The sequence below is a fragment of the Magnolia sinica genome, chromosome 10 (assembly GCF_029962835.1).
Source record: "Magnolia sinica isolate HGM2019 chromosome 10, MsV1, whole genome shotgun sequence".
Taxonomy (NCBI): Eukaryota; Viridiplantae; Streptophyta; class Magnoliopsida; order Magnoliales; family Magnoliaceae; genus Magnolia; species Magnolia sinica.
The window spans coordinates 34996426-35015717 of NC_080582.1; the positions used below are offsets into that span (position 1 = coordinate 34996426).

A 19292-nucleotide genomic window follows, 5' to 3' on the forward strand; every position below is an offset into this window, starting at 1 on the left:
CATCTGAAGAATGGAAAAGTGAATTCGGGGCTAGAATTCTTTATTTTCATATGCAGTGGAACCTGCCACAACCATGTGTGCCAGGTAGACCAAAAACTTCTCTTCCCTTCAGCCACCGAGAAATACTATGATATTCAGAAAGAGTGTGATGGATGGTACACAGGCAGTAAAAAATCGACCCCAAATTTCATACTTGACGTAAAATTAATTAAAATAAGCCGTACAAATTATATATATACTATTTTAGGTGCAGCACATAAAAATACTTCTAATTGGTTATATGACTGTTAGATCGTTGCACATATATTGGATCTTGGACGGTTAAAACTGAAAATATCAAATGGTCTTACTTTAAAAACCAACTGTACATGAATCGGAGCACAGGGTTTTTCAAACATCTAATTTTCAGAACGTTACAAAAAGACAGTAGCTCAACAATTTAGTGTATTCCACGTGTACCGTTTCTAAGTGTCCGTGTATCAACCGTTATACCAAGCCTGAGTATTAAATAACTGCCCTTTCGAGAGGGCTTTTAAGAACGACTGAGGGGTGGCGTGTGAGGAAGGAAAGGAGAATCCGATGGCAGGAAATTTCAGAGATCTTAGGCTTCGATGTCGATTTCTTTTCCACCCTCCATCTCTCTCTCCATTTCTTTCAATGGGTTTCTGCGATTTCCAACCGCAGAAGAGATGTCTGGAAACTCTAGCATATGAAGAGATTCGAGCATCCGAGAAAGAAGAAGAAAACGTACCTTCCCAGTCAACTGCTTTAGTCCTTCATGGGCTCTTAGGATCTGCCAGGAATTGGAGATCTTTCTCCCGAAGTCTTCTTTCGAAGATCGCAGACTCTTCCTCTTCGACTGGTGATTAATCTCTCTCTCTCTCTCTCTCTCTCTCTCTCTCTCTCTCTTTTCTTCTTTTTCATCATTATCATCATCATCATCATCTCTCTCTCTCTCTCTCATTGTTGATTCTTTTTCGTTTGAATGTTAGAATTTTCGTTCTATGGATTTCGGGAATTGGGTCTGTTTGGATTTCTTCTAGGAAGATTTCTTGGATCCTCCTTCTTAGGATATGCACTGTATACTTGGGTTTTCAGTTTTTATGAGTTGGACCCATGGATCGATCATTCCCTGAAAATTTCTCATGTCGGAATATCCTGTTCACCAATCTTCGGCCTTCTTTTCATTTGAATATGGACATTTGCTGCATTTCTCTTACAACTACCCAAGTAGGGCGCTGAGACGGGAAATACAACCCAAGCAAGCACTTTATTAAAAAGAAATAACCACCCAAGAAGGGCGCTAAGATGGGAAATACAACCCAAGCATGGCTAATAAGATTCAAACGTCCACATGATTTAGACCAGACGCCCAACTAACAATGTATAACTTTACTTTCCTAATGACTACATCCATGGGAACACTTCCATTGTGAAAGCAACAATTGTTCCTCTCCCTCGATCACCTCCTCCACATTCCCGCATCACCTCCTCCATAATAACAATGAGCTACTATAATATTCCGAGTTAGAGATAGGTGGGCTAAGCGTGGAAACACTTTTGAGAGTGGTTTATCGCTATACCATGCACCATCCCAAAGCAACATCATGTCATCGCACCATGCAGTTTGTCGCGGAAAACACTCCTACATGTTGAATGTTTGAATTTCCATTATTTGGAATTTTAATTGGGTTCTTGTGGGACTTCTTCTAGGAAGAATTATTGGATCCTCCTCATGCGGATATGCTTCATATGAACTTTTGCTAAGCCCACATGGATGTGCAATAAAGCTCATGTACATGCCATAAATATGGTAGTAGGACATGATGGGTATGAGATCCAACCCATCCATTAGAAATGCACCACTATATCGATGCCCTAGCATAAGAATCAGGTTGATCCAATGATGCAAGTTGAACTTAGGCTTGTAGCGATTGGATTTGCAACTAACTTTATAGCCTTGAAGAGTTAGTATCATCATATGGGAGAGTTGAGTAAGGTTTTCGCTTCTTGGGATTGGCTCAATACAAAACATGTGAAGAAGACATCAAGGATACCGGTTGAGTTTAAGGTGATGAGGCCATTAATGAGGGTACTTCGTCTTGTTGAAACCTACGAAGGTCCTACCATGAGCTTCCTTTATGATGCCATGGATAAGGCGAATATGGTAATTCATCATGATAGTGAAAGTTACACGGCCTACTGAAAGATGATCAGCAAGAGATGAATGAAACAACTCCATCATGATCTTCATGCAACATGTTATTATCTAAATCCTAAGCACATATATGCCCAACCAGTTGTTGTGGATGATGAGGTTCATATCGGGCTAAATAATGTGATAAAGAGGTTAGAGCCCGACTTAGATGTGCAAATAATGACGTTGAATGAATTAGATACATTTGAAAATTGTCAGGGCAACTTCGGAGATGTTCATGCATAACATACAATGTCTATGTTGCAACCGGCTGAATGATGGATAAATTTTGGAGAGAGCGCGAAGGCTCTCAAAAAAACTGCAGTAAAAGTTTTGAACGAGACAACTTCTTTCTCTAGTTGCGAAAGGAACTAAAGTTGTTTTGCACTTATTCTTTCTCTAGCTGCGAAAGGATGTTGGATCGACTTGTCTTCATGCAGTATCACATGAGGCTAAGAATGCAGCGACATCATAGAAGCATTACAACAACCGTAGGTGACACGAATTATTGTCCAACAATCTTGGACAATATTTATGATGAAGATGACCCGCTTCTACCTTGGTTGGTAGTAAGGTAGAAACAGATAGAATAAGACAATGAAGAATTGGAAGTGGATGACCCAATAATACACGCTGTGCAACAAGACAGTTGTGCAGTTGTGTTGGACCTAGAAAGATGGGCAAGTTTCATGCAAAGTCTCGCTTGATAGAAGAGTATGAGTAGTAACGGTAGCGAGGTCGAGACGAATGAACATGGTGTTGTTTATGATGATGATGACACACCTAATGCTGGTCCCACTTCTAGTGTTTCTCAACACACCGTTTACAGATGACGAGGCCAATGAGCATTGATAGGGAATGCGAGGCTAGACTTATGAGTCACTGAGTCACAATACAACCAGGTAGAGAGGTAGGCTGACACCAATGGTGCACCAGGAGGCCCGAAACATCAACAGGCTATTGTCACATGCATTGTGGATATTCTTACGGCCAATGGGATTATTCGGAGCTTGTTCCATCACATTCATGTTGGAGTAGTCCTCCTGGTCCACATGTCCCATATGAATATAGATATCCAGATCCAAATTCAAGCTATTATTACAAATACATTCTCAATCTCAACAGCCCGAGTACGAGCGCCATTACGGTTATTCGACTGGCACTAGTGGATATCCTTGCTCGGGAATAGAGTCGTTGTGCAGTTAGGATCAATCATCCTCTAGTTTTGTTGACTTGACCTTTCCTTCTGGCACTGGATATTATGGATATGGGGCACCTATTCCACAACTATAGCCTGATGATGATGAGATCGTGGAGGTCGAGCAACCACAACAAAGTTGATTTTCATTTTGGTGATGACTATATATATATATATATATATATATATATATATATAGAGAGAGAGAGAGAGAGAGAGAGAGAGAGAGAGAGAGAGAGAGAGAGAGAGAGAGTCCCGGTCTCCTGCGCACAAGGCCGCACGGAGCTTTCATGTGAGTTGTTAGATTACACTCACGGCTGCAATTCAACGGCATTGAGAATAAGAGTCTCAAAAATTATGACTCGCGCCAAGACTCATCGCGCTCACGGGAATGGCATGATGTACGCAGTTAGGTAGCTAATGGACGGTGCTCTATGGGCCGATCATGATGTATGTGTTTTATCCATGTCATTCATCTAATTTTTCAGATCATTTTAGAACATTAGCAAAAAAAAAAGAAAAAAAAAAAGAAAGGTAGATCCAAATCTCAAATGGACCACACCATAGGAAAACAGTGCTAATTAAACACCCATCGTTAAAAACTTTCAAGGGTCCACTGTAGGGTTTATTTGCCATCCAATTGGTTCGTTAGGTCACCTTGACTTGGATGATGAGAAAACAAAAATATCAATTTCATCCAAAACTTGTGGCCCTTAAGAAGTTTTTTACTGTGAGCATTGACTCACCATTGTTTCTTGTGGTGTGGTCCATTTGAGATTTGGATATACCTCGTTTTTAGGTCATGCCCTAAAATAAACGGCATGGATTATACACGTACATCATGATGAGGCCCACAGAGTACCCTGTAGTAGCCATCTGGTGACGCTACCTCAGAAGGCAATCCGTGTCCCCTTGATGCATGGGTACCACTCCCATCAAGACGGAAGCTCATTACGTAGTAACCAAGTACGCTTACCGTACTGAGTAAACTCTGTGGGGCCCATTATAATTTACCTATTTTATCCACTCCGTTCATCCAATTTACTAAATAAGATTACACAGACATGGATGAACACAAATATCAGCTTGCGCGATAACTTCTCTGGCCGGAAGAATTTTTCAAAAGCGGACATTCAATTTACATTGTTTCCTGTGGTGTGCTCCACTTGAGCTTTGGATATACTTCAATTTGGGTTCAACCCATAAAATGAGCTGGAAAAACGGATGGATGGCATGGATAAACCACACACATTCATGGTGGGCCCAACATAGTTTTGCTCAACATGATAAAATTCTACTCTTAACTCAGTACGCAATTTGATTTCACCATGACCCAGCTAGAGACAGACGGTTCTAGTGGTGCCTCTTTGGGGCCTACTACGATCTATATGTTTTATCCACCCCGTTCATATTTTTGGACAAATTATTTTAGTGCATGAGCCCAAAAATGAGGCACATCGAACGCTCAAGTGGACCACATCGCATGAAGCATGACCACACGTAGCATTTATTCGCGTTGGAATAAAGTCGTCTGATCACACCAATCGCTCCACCATCATTGTCGTTACCTGCAGTGGGGCCCACCGTGATCTATGTTCTATCCACTTAGTACATCTATTTTAATAGATAATTTTAGGGCTTGAGACCAAAAATAAAGTATATCCAAACCTTAAGTGGACTGCATCACAGGAAACAGTGCGAATTAAATGCATACCATTGAAAAATACTTGGGGGCCATAGAAGTTATGTATCAAGCTAATATTTGTATTTTTCTCTTCATCCATATCTGTGTGATCTTATGATTAGGTTGGATGACAAATAAACATTATCATGGGCCCTAGAAAAGTTTCAACAGTGGAAATCATTATTTCCATTGTTTCTTGTGGTATGGTCCACTTCAGCTTTGAATATGCTTCAATTTTGGGCTCAACCCTTGAAATGAGATTAAAAAAACGGATGGACAGCGTGGATAGACCAAATAAATTTATGGTGGTCCCAACAGAGTCTACTTAGAATGATAAAAGCGTACTGAGTAACTTAGTAGGCAATCTAATTTCATCGTGCGTGCGAAGGAAGCGGATTGGCTGGTGTACCACACACACCACCGATGTGGCTGGTGTGTTGACATCACCAAGTTATGTGGGTCCCATCATGAGGTATGAGTTATATCCAAACCGTCTGTCCACTTGGTGATCTACTCTTAATACTTGGGCCGAAAAATAAGACAGATCCAAAAACTAAGTGGACCACACTGTAAAAAGCAATGGAGGATTGAACGCCTGCCATTAAAACACTTTCCGGGGTCACGTAAATCATGGATTAATATGATATTTGTTTTTTCTCTTCATCCGGGTCTGTGACCTGATGAACAGATTGGATGGAAAGTAAACGTTAGGGTGGGCCCTTCGAATGTTTTAAGGATGAGAATCATTGGCCCACTGTTAAAAACTTCTTGAGGGCCACAAGTTTTGGATGAATTGGATATTTTTATTTTCTCATCATCCATGTTTGTGTGACCTAACGAACAGGTTGGACGGCAAATAAACATTATAGTGGGCCATAAGAAGTTTTTGACGATGGTGTTCAATTACAACTGTTTTCCTACGATGAGGTCCATTTGAGATTTGGATCTACTTTGTTTTTGGGCTCATGCTTGAAAATGATCTGAAAAATTAGATGAACGGCATGGATAAAACAGGTACATCATGATCGAATCAAAGAGCACCGTCCAATAGCTTTCGAGCTGCGTACGGCATGCAATCCCCATGAAAGTGTGAAAGTATCGTCGCGAGTCATTATTTTGGAGGCTCTCTTGTTCTCACGGCTGCTGAATCCCAGCCGTGAGTATAATCTAACAGCTCATATGAAAAGCTCGCATAAAATCTCCATGTGGCCTTGTGCGCAGGAGACCATTTCTGTATATATATATTAAACATTATTTGCATTTAAGGTAAGTATTTTTAAATTCTATACCCACATATTTATCAAGCAAGCACACACTTGAGTCCTACTTGACACTGTTGAAGTTGTGCTTAAAATATCTATCCTGCCAAACAATCAAGGAATCCTTAATCAAGCACACACTTGTATATTGAAGATGGCTGGACATGAATCACAAGATATGAGAAGTCTCTGGTATGTTGAAGAATTTAAATAGAATGCATATTGTAATTTATGCAAGTCCTTGGGTATGTAATGTATACTAAATTATGATAAATAATAAAAAAACACCTACACATGTGAGATATTTTGATATTATATTAATTCTAAAATATTAATTATTGGTATTAGATAATTAGAAACTTAAACCTATGAGTTTTGCAGTCAATTCTAGGTTTTTAGGTTCATAAATTCATCAAACAACTTGACGCTTCTTTCTCACCAAAGAGTGGTCTGTTACACTATCTGAACATGTTCAAAATTATAAATGAATGCATCTTTGGAATATTTAGAATTTTCTAGATTTAATCCATATATATATATATATTGGCCAAAAAAAAAAAAAGAAAAAAAAATCAGCCATTACGAGGGCATAATGGCCGTTTCACCGTAACGGTAACGGTGGGCACCCACTGTTACTGCAATGAAACACCTTAGATTTGAGATAGATTTATGGCTAAGGTAAGGGACTGGTTTAACATTGGGCACCCAGCGTGCAGTCTTGTGGTTAGAAATGCTGAAATCAAGGCAATCAGGTGATTGGTAGAGTCAGGATGTTATGCTGGCTCCCAGGCACATTCTTTAAAGGATTTTGCGTGGTATAAGAAAGATGATTTCGTTAGGGGGGTTGGGAGCATATCCTTTTGTAATGTTTTAGTCGGTTCTCTTAGTGGGCTATAATTTTCTTTGGGCTCTGGTCCTTTAATACCTTTCACATTGTTAAGAAAAAGAGCATTTTGGAGTTTGGTGGTGTAATAGTTCTTGATGTTGAATGTTATAGCCTTTTTACATTGTATTCTTCTTCTAATTTTTTCTTTTAAATCACTTTGTTATTTTATGAATAGGAGAATTCTTTGTAACCAAGTTTGTACTGTCGTTTCTTGTTGCAGAGTGGAAGATGGTTCTTGTGGACTTGCGGAACCATGGGAGATCAGCTGAAATTGAAGGGTTAGATCCTCCGCATGACATGGTGAATGCTGCAAGAGATTTGGCCAATCTAGTGAAATTTCGAGGTTGGTCTTGGCCAGATGTTGTAATAGGTCATTCAATGGGCGGAAAAGTTGCATTGCAATTTGCGGAGAGCTGTGCTCGAGGAGATTATGGAGAATCTGCTGCCTTGCCAAAACAGGTATTTTCTTTAGAGTCAACTCTCAGTGTTATCTACAATATTTTCAAAATTTCTGATTGTTTATTACTGTGATCTGAATCAAGATGATCACTTCCTTAGTGGATTTGAATTATGCCCAGAGATGATGGTGAGGGCTTGTGGTGTCTTTGGTTTATATGTGAATTTGTTGGCATTATAGATGAGTAACAGATGACCTTGACTGCAAAACTTTGTGGGTTTTGCAGTATTTATTTATTTGTTTTTTTAAGCCTGTCCTTTTTTCTTAGTTTGTATGATTGAAAGAGTTTTAGCAGTTTCTTGATGCTAGACAACCTCAAGCATAATTTTAGTTGATGTTGTTAGTCTTCACTGACTCTACTTGATGCCAGCCACTCCATGTGTTGTGAGAAGGTTTTTTGTGTTTTCCTGATGCAGAACAGCTATGGGTTTTGGATTCTGTTGTTGGAGAAGTGAACCCTGATGACAGTGATGGTGAAGTGGAAAAGGTCTTGAAGACCCTGCAAAGTTTACCTTCTTCACTTCCGTCCAGAAAGTAAAGTCTCTATCTTTATCTCTATGCATTTGGGCAAGGGGCCAATGCAGCTGCATGCATGTGTAGCCAGGTCATGCCATTTACTGATTGGAATTGCTTTTTTTAATCGTGAGTGATCATAGCCCATGTGGAAAAGGGTTCAATCATCTTACTTTTTATGATCAAGGGTGCAATTGATTGGTTTGCATTTTATCTATTACAAGTCATGCGTGATCTTCACCAAATGTGCCTGCCATTATTGAAAATTGAGCGCTGCAAAGCACACACATGTGCAATAAAGCTCATGTACACGCCGCATGTGCCAGCATCAAACCTGGATCCAATATCCAATCTATCCATCAGGTTCATCTGACCTTATATGTGTTTTCCCAAAAATAAATATTGTCCACTCAGCATGTGGGCCCCAGTATTGGAAACAGGTGGATGCCGGATGGGTTAGAAAACTTGAGTGAATAATTTCAGAGCTGTACATTTGTTTTGCTAACTGTGGCTCACCTGACCTGTGGATCAACCTAATTCTTGGGCTAGGGCATCAATATAGTGGCGCCGTGCTGATGGATGGATTTAATCTTGAACCTATTGTGCTATGTACGCAAGCTTCATTGCCCACAAGTGTGGGCTTAGCAAAGCTCTTGAAAATTAGGGCTATTTCCGCTTTTTTATTCATTGGCTCGTGCGTTTTCATCTTAGCCACTACTCATGTCTGTGTTTCAGAGCTGTATATTTGTTTTGCTAACTGTGGCTCACCTGATCTGTGGATCAACCTAATTCTTGGGCTAGGGCATCAATATAGTGGCGTCGTGCTGATGGATGGATTTAATCTTGAACCTATTGTGCTATGTACGCAAGCTTCATTGCCCACAAGTGTGGGCTTAGCAAAGCTCTTGAAAATTAGGGCTATTTCCGCTTTTTTATTCATTGGCTCGTGCGTTTTCATTTTAGCCACTACTCATGTCTGTGTGCTTAAAAGTACAAAATCTTTTGTTCTAATTTGTATGGAAAAGGTTTTATGTAGGGGTCATTTGGATGCATGGAAAATACAACTATTTGAATTTTAATCCCATGGATTTTATTTATTTATTTATTTTTATTTTTTCCCCCTTGGAAGGAGAATTTCATGAAAAATGATTTTTGTGTTTTGGATGGCAACAGAAGAATTTTAACCAAAATGGTCTATAAGTGTGCCCCTCATAAGAATGAGTGAAACAAGGTGCTGCGCAAGACTATCTGTGGCCAGTTGGGTTGTGACCATGCCAAGGGGTCATTGGGAGAGGAACAAAACTTTGAGAGGGGGTTTAAAGGAATAGAGCAAGGGTTTGAAAAGGGAAAGAAAATAAAAAATTCCATCAAATGGTGAAATCTTTTTAGAAAGAATGGGAATTCCATGGTTTTATGGAATTTATTTTCCCATGGATCAAGATTTCCACCCCTTTAATAAAGATGCTGTCTATGGAAAATACCATTTTCCATGCACAATGTATTCTTAAATGTCAAGTAATGTTTTCTATGCAATGAAACGACCCCTAAGAGGAAAGCTTTTATGCAACTCCTACAAGTTCCTTGTAGCTCCTTCGCCATGGTAAAATGGTCAACATCTTTAGTGTGGGGGAGTGTTGAACCGTTGGCCATCGCCCATCTCTCTCTCTCTCTCCCTCCCTCCCTCCCTCCCTCCCTCTCAAATCATCATGGAAAAGTGTTTGACCTTGTGTAGAAAACGTTTACCACCGTCTTGGTTCTGTGCCCCCATAAAAATATGAGTAATGGTTCTGTGGAAGCTACAAATGGCAGCTGCATAATCTTGACCCGGCAATTGTTGATGGTGCGGATCCACTGGCAACCAAATAATGTGAAGCCGTAGGCCCCACCACCTGACCTTCTTCCATGACTTAGTTTCAATGTGTTTGACGCTGGATCATTGACTATATTTGTATATACAAATTTCTTGAAATATTTATGTCAGAGGCATTGTTTATTTTATTAACCACAGTATATGAAGAATACTGTTGTTTCATGAAATAGATGTCCACAAATTCAATCATTCTGTGGTTAGATTGTGTTTCTTCTAAGACCCTTGCCAGTCAAACTCAGCAACTTGGATCTGACTTCATCATGTTTTTAAACAATGGTCTGGTTCAGGTGGCTTGTGGACCACATGATGGAGCTAGGTTTTTCCAAATCACTGTCTGAATGGATTGGGAGTAACCTAAAGAAGTCAGATGGGCATCTGACGTGGGCATTCAATCTTCAAGGGGCTGTTGAAATGTTCGACTCTTACAGGTAATCGATTCTTCACCCGAAAAAGTCACTAGAATGAGGAATGTTAGATCCTTAATCTGAGGATAGTTATGGTCTTGTTATATCAGTTTGTAAACTCATTAATCAACCTATATAATAGACTATTAGATAGTGCTTGATTGTAATCAACCTATGTAATAGTCCATTACATAACCTGTGGGAGTTTTGTGCTCCCATTGCCTGTACCTGGCCTGGATAAAGGAGGGTTTAGAAGGGCAGAAAAGGATTCATCTAGCCAACCTCAATTAGTTGGGATAAAGGTTGGATGATGATGATGATGATCAGATTAGTTTGTAACACTGGGACCTTGGTACAGTGATCCAGACTATTGATATGATTGGCCCCAACCTTGTCCAAATGATCTAATTGGGGGGCGATCTTAAGTCTTAACCAATCAATTGGTTGGTGGCCTGTGAATAAATGGCTAAGGAAACATGGCAACTTGGTCCCCATGCAACTGAAGGGCAAAGATTGGATGCCCAAGATCTTTGATTATGGGAGATTTCTAGGAATATCCATCCATGGTGGGGCCCCGTGTTCACAGTATCAATATCAATGCATGTATTGCACCCTTGGGATATATAAACATATTGGTATCACAAGGGAAATATTGCATGTATCGGGGAATGTATCACTGTCTGAGGAAACATGGGGGAAACATTGGGAAAATAATGGAATTTTTCAATGAAACATTCCCCGATACCGTGAACACTGGGAGATGTTAAAAGAGACATTGTTACAAACTTTGAACACACACACACACACACACACACACACAAAGGGTATGCATAAAAACTTTCCATTGTATAGGAGCTTAAAATCTGTGGTGTCTGATAGAAGTGATGCAGTTATACCCAAAATTAGTTCAAAACATTCAAATATCCTACAACTAATTCAGATTAAACCATTCAAGTTATAGGTCCTAACTTAGATGTATAATGAACCAAAAATTATGCTTATTTAAATATTTGACGATGACAGTGGTGGACATCTATTGGATGGTAAAGAATGAAAATATCCAATGCTCCTATTTCAACAAACAAGTAATCAAAGGTTAAGCAATCCAATTCCTAACCTAACACATGGAATTGTTGCCCAACCATGTAGACCATCCTAATTGTTAAGCCCACCGTGAATGGATCATATATCTAAAATCATATTGATCAAGTAATCCTAAGTTCTAGCCTGTCAATTAATGGCTATTGAATGGATAGTTAAACGTAAAACAGTGTCTCTGGCTTATTACTAGAGCTAGTAGAGTGTGTAGTGTGTTCTGAGTGATCCAGTTTCAATCTCTGGCTGTCTTGCCTCGTAAACCTTACTAGTACCCAAAAAAATATAATAAAATAAAATAGAAGGGGGAAAAACTAGTGTCCTGAATTTGAATCGACAAAACAGATGATTATCTTTGTAGTTTATGGTTTGGGTTATGCTCCATTGGCAGTCCGGTTAGCAATTAGGACAATCTGGATTGGCATACAACTTTGCCATGTGAACGACGCTGATACTGTCGATAGTCACCAATAATTTTTTTTTTAATTTTTTTTTGGATTTGGATTGGGTAATGACCCCTTCACTACCTAAATGATGCAAGCTTGTTTGCTTTTTACCCTCTACTTTGTAAATTACAAATACCCCCCCTGTAAAAGCATAAAACCAATAAAACATGTAAATAAAATCTCAAAAAGTAAACTAATTGTTCAAAACAAAAATCACTATAATCCTAAGAAACTAAGACTATCCGATGAACTCTGAAGATGTCCACGATCATGGTGGGCCACAATCAAGTCGCATCCAATAGTCCGATTGTGAAGTCCTCGCGATCCAACAATCCTAAAACATCCTCCACGCAACCCACATGCTAAGTGGGGTCTTCGGCTCCTCCTCAGAAGTTGAACGGAGAGTCGCCTAGCTGTAGGGACACTGGGGCTCGGACCCTCCTCTGATATGTGCGTAATGACGTCTGTAATGTGATGTCCCCATCACCAAGCCAATGGTGGAAAAGCTCCATGGCCCCTACCATGATGTATGTGTTTTATCCACGATGTCCATTTGTTTTGCTAGCTCATTTTAGGGCATGAGCCCAAAAATGAGGCAGATCCAAAGCTCAAGTGGACCACACCACAGGAAACAGGGGGATTGAACGCCTACTGTTGAAAACTTCTTGGGGGCAACAGAAATTTTGAATCAAGCTGATATTTTTGTCTTTCCTTCATCCAGGTTTGTGTGACTTTCCAGGTTTATGTGACTTTATGAACGGGTTGGATGATAAATAGACGTTGCGGTGGGCCCCCAAGAAGTTTTCAATGGTAGGCTTTCAATCCCCACCATTTCTTGTGCACTTGAGCTTTGGATCTGCCTAAGTTTTGGGCTCATGGCAAAATGGATGGATGGCCGTGAATAAAACACATGCATATTGGTGGGGCCCATAGAGCTTTTCCACCACTGACTTGGGTAGTGGAGGGGTCACCACCCAATCAGAGTCCCATTTTATTATATGGTGCTAAACTAACATAAAGGTTCAACTTATAAATGAGAAAGACATTGATAATGATACTGTGATTAGAGCTGTACACGAGTCGAGCTTGGCATAGCTCAACTTGGCTTAGCCAGTAGTTGACCCCAGGTTGAACTTGGCTCGGCTTGGTCCTCAAGCCTGAGTGGCTAGCTCAGCTCGGTTCGGTCAGCAGCTCGGACCAGTTCGTGCCGAGTTCGAGCTTGTGCGGCGTTTTCTCAAATGCATAGATTACACTTTCAATTTGTCACAGTATATAAAACAACAACAGCAGTTTACATGTTTTCATCAAACACTTGGCAGGCAACATCAAAATCAAGATACGAGGGTAGTTTTATCATGTAATGTTTTTTTTTTTCTTTTTCTGTAGTGATTTATTTCGTATCCATACCTTCCTCGCCACCAACCGATCCCGCAGAGAATGTATGCACCCGAAACAGCACTTTGTTGAGTCATTTCATCAAACACTTGGTGAGCAGTGTCAATATCAAAATAACCGAGTCACCAAACTGATTCGATCTAAGTTGAGGTTTGATCCGAGTCGATTCGAGCTCAGACAAGCTCGTACTTGACTCAAAATTTTTTCGAGCTCCAAAGACCAGCTCGGCTTGGCTAGAACTCAGTTTCGAACTGAGTCGAATCGAGCTTTTTCGAGTTGAATCGAGCGAGTTAACCGAGCTAACTTGGTTCATGTACAACTCTAACTGTGATGCTTGATTCACACTTAGAAATTACCTAAAAATTGCACACTTGGCATACAAGTCATTCAAGTTAAATTGTCTCATAGTTTAGATGCATCATAACCCAAAAGTTATGTTTATTTTATCATTTGACTATGAGATTGGTGGACAAATATTGGACTGTTAAGAATGAAAAAATCCAATGCCAATGGCCCTCTTTTCAAGAAACAAGTGTCCATGGATCAAAGTTCAAACAATCTGATTTTGAGAATGTGCTTAGCAAGAGTTTATTCCACAATTTAATGAGTTTAATTTGAGTTAATATAATGTGGGGGCATTTTCACACCGGACTCGAGTGGGGTGGCCCGTGGGATGCGGGGGCACACTCGGGGTGGGCGGCCTGCAGAACCCATGGATTTGCGGCTCGTGTGAGGCGGGTGGCTCATGTGAGATGAAACCCATGGATTTGGGGCCCACGAGGAGGGTTCGACCGAGGACCTAACACATGGATTTGGGGCCTGGGTTATGAGATAAAGGGATTAATTCGCAATGCTTTATCAGTTCGAGCTTTTAGAGCAAGTGGTTAATTGTCCTGCATCAAATTGATATCAGAGCGGGAGGTCATGTGTTCGAGACTCCTCATCGGGGTGATTAATGCGGGGGCATTTTCACATTGGACTCGAGTGGGGTGGCCCATGGGATGCAAGGGCACACTCGTGGTAGGCGGCCCGTAGAACCCATGGATTTGGGGCCTGTGTGAGGTGGAACCTATGGATTTGGGGTCCACGAGGAGGGTTTGGCTGATGACATAACCCATGGATTTTGGGCCTGGGCTATGAGATAAATGGATTAATTCGCCATGCTCTATCAATTCGAGCTTTTAGAGCAAGTAGTTAATTGTCCTGTATCATAATATATGCCATGTGTACAATTTAGTGAGTTTAAATTTTTGGGTTTTTCAAGGAGAGTATGCCTACCTTGTTATGTGAATATGAATTGCTGCTATTGCATGTATCGATGATACTAGGGATTTTTACAAAGGATGTGGGACAAAATTTAGCTATATACCATCGATACCGCGATAGTATGCAATATCAACGATACATTGATTGGTACAGTAGAATTTTTCCATTCCACCTAGATTTGATACTTGATAATATTGGCCAATAGTATCAATATTCCAAACACTTTTGGGGCCCACCACAGAAAAGGTCTAGATCACTGAACCACGGAGGTCTGCCCACCATGGTCTGATCACCTAACCATGGACATCACCGGTACAAACTGAACCAAAGGGGTACCATGCATACCCTCATATCTTGGTTCATATAATACAGCTGCTGGAATTAGGGGTCAACTGGTCATTACTGCAAAAATATAAGACAATCTATGACGTACCACATTCATTACATCCACATCAGATTTTCTGTTGTGGGCATGCAGAAGTCTAAGGTAAGAAAATGTGAATAAAGCGTTAACCTTTTTCTCTCCAGAGAAACTTAGTGGTTTCATTGCTATATGACAGAGGGAAATCTGACATGCTGTAATGTTAGCAGTTCTCTTATCATGTATACCTTCCTGTGACGTCAAAACCTCCCCTTTTCCCTTGCAAATAACAGAATTACTTGTCTTTGTTTTGCTTCTTCTGTTGCTGGATTAGGATATTAAAGAAATAGAATTGCAGGGAGAAGAGCTACTGGCCTTTGTTGGAGCACCCTCCGGAAGGGTTAGAGATATCAGTCGTGCGTGCGGAGGGTAGTGACAGGTGGACCCCCCAGGTGCTTCAGCGGCTTGAAGGCCTTGCTGGCAAGAAACATGGGTCTGGGAAGGGAAAATTTTTGTATCGTGTTCTCCCAAATTCTGGTCACTGGGTCCATGTTGACAATCCAAAGGGTTTACTAGAGATCATCACACCTGATATAATCTCCATTGGCTGATCGTCGTCTTTTGGATTGAAAGGTATGGGCAACAACAACTCTGGTTGGTTATCATTGGAATTTCAAAGAAATATTTTGGTAATCGTTTGTCGAGTGTTATTTTCGACAAACAGCCATGTCTAATAACTTCTCAGTGATTCAAAATTCCTGTTTGACATCTTGCCTGATTTTGAATAAATTGAAATTGACACTCACATGACCATTTTGGATGCTGCCTGATTCTCTCAGCTAGTTTGTGTATCTTTCAAATGACTATAGGGTTTTCAGTTGAGACGAGTGGGGTGGAGTCCATGGTTTTCCAACCTGAAACATTGGTCTGTTGGTTCCTACCATGGATGAATGATGACCCAAAGATTCTCCTGGATTGGAAGACCCTAGCCGTTTGAGCTTGGGACCATTTTAGTTGAATGTGGACCATTGATTCTTAAACATCTATTGCTTAAGTCATGAATAAGAAGGTTAGGATTGTCATGTCATAGATTTTTAGTGCACGGACATCTACAATGTGACCGAGAGACTAATGGTCTGTATTGGAACCGTGGGTTCCATTTGTCAGGGCTCAGAACTGAAAACCCAAGTATACTGGGCACAGCCCAGGGTGGAGGATCATATGGTTCCTCCTCTCCAGTTGCCATTTTAGGAAGCACTTCCACTGGTACATGGGTAGGATTTTCGACAGAAGGGCTGGTGAGGAGATTTGTGTAAAGTGAATTGGAGAAGACCTTTATGATACACATGTCCACATGTCATGTGTGCGCGATCCAGGACATCCGTTAGATGTGAACCCAGCACAAACATGTCTCTAGGTTGAAAATCGATGGGCTACTCATCACATGGAATGCTTGTGTATTTAATTATGGACAGTATTGGTCCCTTTTTCTTTTTTTTACATATCTATTTCTACTTACACATGTTGCCCCACCTGATGAGATTCCTGACTGGGCTGGGGCATGTTTTCAATGGGCCTCCACCTGATGAATGCATGTTGCAAAACTATTGATTGAACCAAGGAGACATGATATTATCAATTCTTGAGAAAATTCCTCTCTGTTCCAGTCTCTCCAAGATTTCCCAAGAAAACACAGTGGGATTGTTGCCAAAGTTAGCATTTCTTATTTCCACCTTGTTTGATGGGAACCCGATTTTCGGCCGGAATTTCTTGAATACGCATCAATTTCTTTCAATATCAGTATTCTTCACTAACAGATGGTATCGTCCTTGGAAACTGTAGGATCTATGCAAAAGCTGGTCTGCCAAAAATAATTCACTTTGTTGATTGGTCTGGTTGAGTGGTACAGTTGCAGTTCAATCTGGTCTGACGCAGAACAAAGTTGAGGACAGTTTCAGTTCCATCGGATCTAACCATATGGTCAAAATATGGGTGTTTTAATGTACTGGTTTCCACTCTTTGAACTAGTTTCTCCTTCATTTCTTTCTACTCTTCTATTTCGATGATGTTTGAAAATCAGGACTGCAGCTGATGGATTGAATTCAACAGAGCTGCCTGCCCAAGAAAACAGGTCACTTCCATTTTTAGAAATGAGAGGCTGAACCTGTCCAACCAGCCAAAACAGGGATTTGTTCGAATAATCTATTCAAAGGTGTCATTTTAATGTCAGTCTGACCAATTTGGGCCCAACTGCCTATAAAAACTGGTCAGGGTTGGGTCTAGTTGGTTTAAAAACATCGATCCCAATTGCAGCTGAAAAATGTCAACATGATGCACAGCTTAATGTCACTGAAGGGACATTTGCAGAGACTATTAGGGATTACATCCATTTATATTCTGCTTATACATTTCAGGGCATGTTACATGGAAGAGTTCTCTAGTAGGTCTTTGTAGAATGTCTAAAGGGGTTTCCAAAGCATTCATGGCCATTGGATAATTGCCTCATTGCAGCAGCATCTTGGCCATTCATGTAATGAAGCTGAAAGGTTCTTAGTCTTTATTGAGAGGGGTTATTTATAACAAACCTTATAAATGGTAATGTGGGGTCGGAGCTCTTGAGTGATGGAGACATTCTTTACTTCATTCTCCTGTGTGCATGTGCTTTCTTGTCTACTAAGTAGCTTGGCTCCATTTGGGTGGTTGACTGACTAGTCCAACACAGGACTGCGAGTTCGAGTGCCACATGGTCTACCCTCCGGAAGCATTCAGGCCGCGGCATTAAGCTCAGTATCCTTCTACCAAAGGTCCACACTTCATCACCACAAAATGCTTTTATATATATATATATATATATCGAGATCGAGAGAGAGAGGGATGATTACCTGCACACCGGTTCGCACGGCCTTACTTGACGTCAGATGCGGATTGGATATGCGTTGGTAGCGAGGTGGCTACTGATAGTGCTCTGTGGGCCCATCATGATGTATGTATCCTATCCACGCCTTCTATCCATTTTCCAGACTATTTTATGCCACGAACTCCAAAAATGCGTAAGATCCAAATCTCATATGGACCACACCACATGAAAGAGTGGTGATTGAACACTTACCATTAAAAACTTATTAGGGTCCACAAAAATTTTGGATTAAGTTGATATTTTCGTTTTTTCTTCATCCAGGTGTGCGTGACTTAATCAACAGGTTTGGATGACAAATAAACATTACATTGAGCCTTAGGAAGTTTTTAATGGTGGGCATTCAATCACCATTATTTTCTTGTGGTGTGGTCCACTCGAGATCTGATTCTCCCTCATTTTCGAGCCAGTAATCTATAATAATCTGTAAAAATAAATGGACGGCTTCGATAAAACACATATATATCATGCGGGCCAACAGAGCACTCTCAGTAGCCACTTCGCAACAGACGCTGTAAGTGCGCAATCTGCCTCAGATTCTTTGGAAGGAAATGGATTGCAATTGGCTAATGGCTAGTGGTCGATGCTCCGTGGGGCCCGCTATGATGTATGTGTTTCATCCATGCCGTCCACCCATTCTTCCTGATCATTTTATTATATGAGCCCAAAAATGAGGTTGATCCAGATTTCAAGTGGACCGCACGGTGTTGATTGAACGCCCAACATTAAAAACTTCTTGGGAGTCACAAAAGTTTTGGATGAAGGTGATTTCCCCCTCCCCCCTTCATCCAAGTCTGTATGACCTAGTCAACATGTTAGATGTCAAATAACCATTACAGTGGGCCGTAGGAGGTTTTTAATGGTGGACATTCAATCACTACTGTTTTCCCCTGGTGTGGTCCTCCCTTGATTTGCATCTTTCTTTACTATGGGCTACCAAAGTTTTAGATGGGGGTGAAATTTGGTCACTTGCGTTTTCATGGGATGCCGCATCACATGGACCATTCGGATTAGACGCCCATGACATGTGTGCAAAGTTGTGCACATGCGCGGGTGAGCATATATATATATATATATATATAGAGAGAGAGAGAGAGAGAGAGAGAGAGAGAGAGAGAGAGAGGAATGCTCGAGAGAGAATCTTGCACCCGCATGCCCAGGTTTCCTACCAAAGCCTTTCAAAGGAAGATATTGAGCTTGGATGCTAGGTGGGGCACACCATGATGTTTGTGAGAAATTCACCCTGTCCATCTGTTTTGCGAGATCATTTTAGTACATTAGAATAAAAGCGGAGGGAATTCAAAACTCCAGTGTGCTACACGAGACGAAACAATTGGGATTCAGTGA

General features: G+C 40.7%; 1 protein-coding gene across 6 annotated transcripts; it reads left to right on the plus strand.

Annotated features, from left to right (window-relative positions):
* The first annotated feature begins 524 nt into the window (after positions 1-524).
* On the plus strand, positions 525-17647 carry LOC131258288 (uncharacterized). 6 transcript variants are annotated; one of them, XM_058259511.1, is made up of 6 exons: positions 530-862; positions 7445-7683; positions 8103-8215; positions 10352-10492; positions 15390-15664; positions 17446-17647. In XM_058259511.1, exons 1-5 carry the CDS (start codon positions 580-582, stop codon positions 15640-15642), a joined length of 1029 nt encoding a protein of 342 aa, XP_058115494.1. In that variant the 5' UTR covers positions 530-579; the 3' UTR covers positions 15643-15664; positions 17446-17647. The 6 variants fall into 6 exon arrangements, with proteins under 6 accessions (XP_058115496.1, XP_058115497.1, XP_058115498.1 ...); XM_058259512.1 differs by lacking the exon at positions 17446-17647 and adding an exon at positions 16874-17357; XM_058259513.1 differs by lacking the exons at positions 15390-15664; positions 17446-17647 and adding an exon at positions 13396-15359 and having other exon boundaries at positions 525-862.
* The last annotated feature ends 1645 nt before the right edge of the window (positions 17648-19292 follow it).

What these genes read in the sequence shown, in the direction of transcription:
- LOC131258288 (XM_058259511.1), top strand. Translation starts at nt 580, where the DNA reads ATGGCAGGAAATTTCAGAGATCTTAGGCTTCGATGTCGATTTCTTTTC. An exon ending in CTGCTGCCTTGCCAAAACAG is followed by an intron (nt 7,684 to 8,102) that starts GTATTTTCTTTA and finishes GATGCAGAACAG; the next exon opens with CTATGGGTTTTGGATTCTGT. An exon ending in GAAATGTTCGACTCTTACAG is followed by an intron (nt 10,493 to 15,389) that starts GTAATCGATTCT and finishes ATAGAATTGCAG; the next exon opens with GGAGAAGAGCTACTGGCCTT.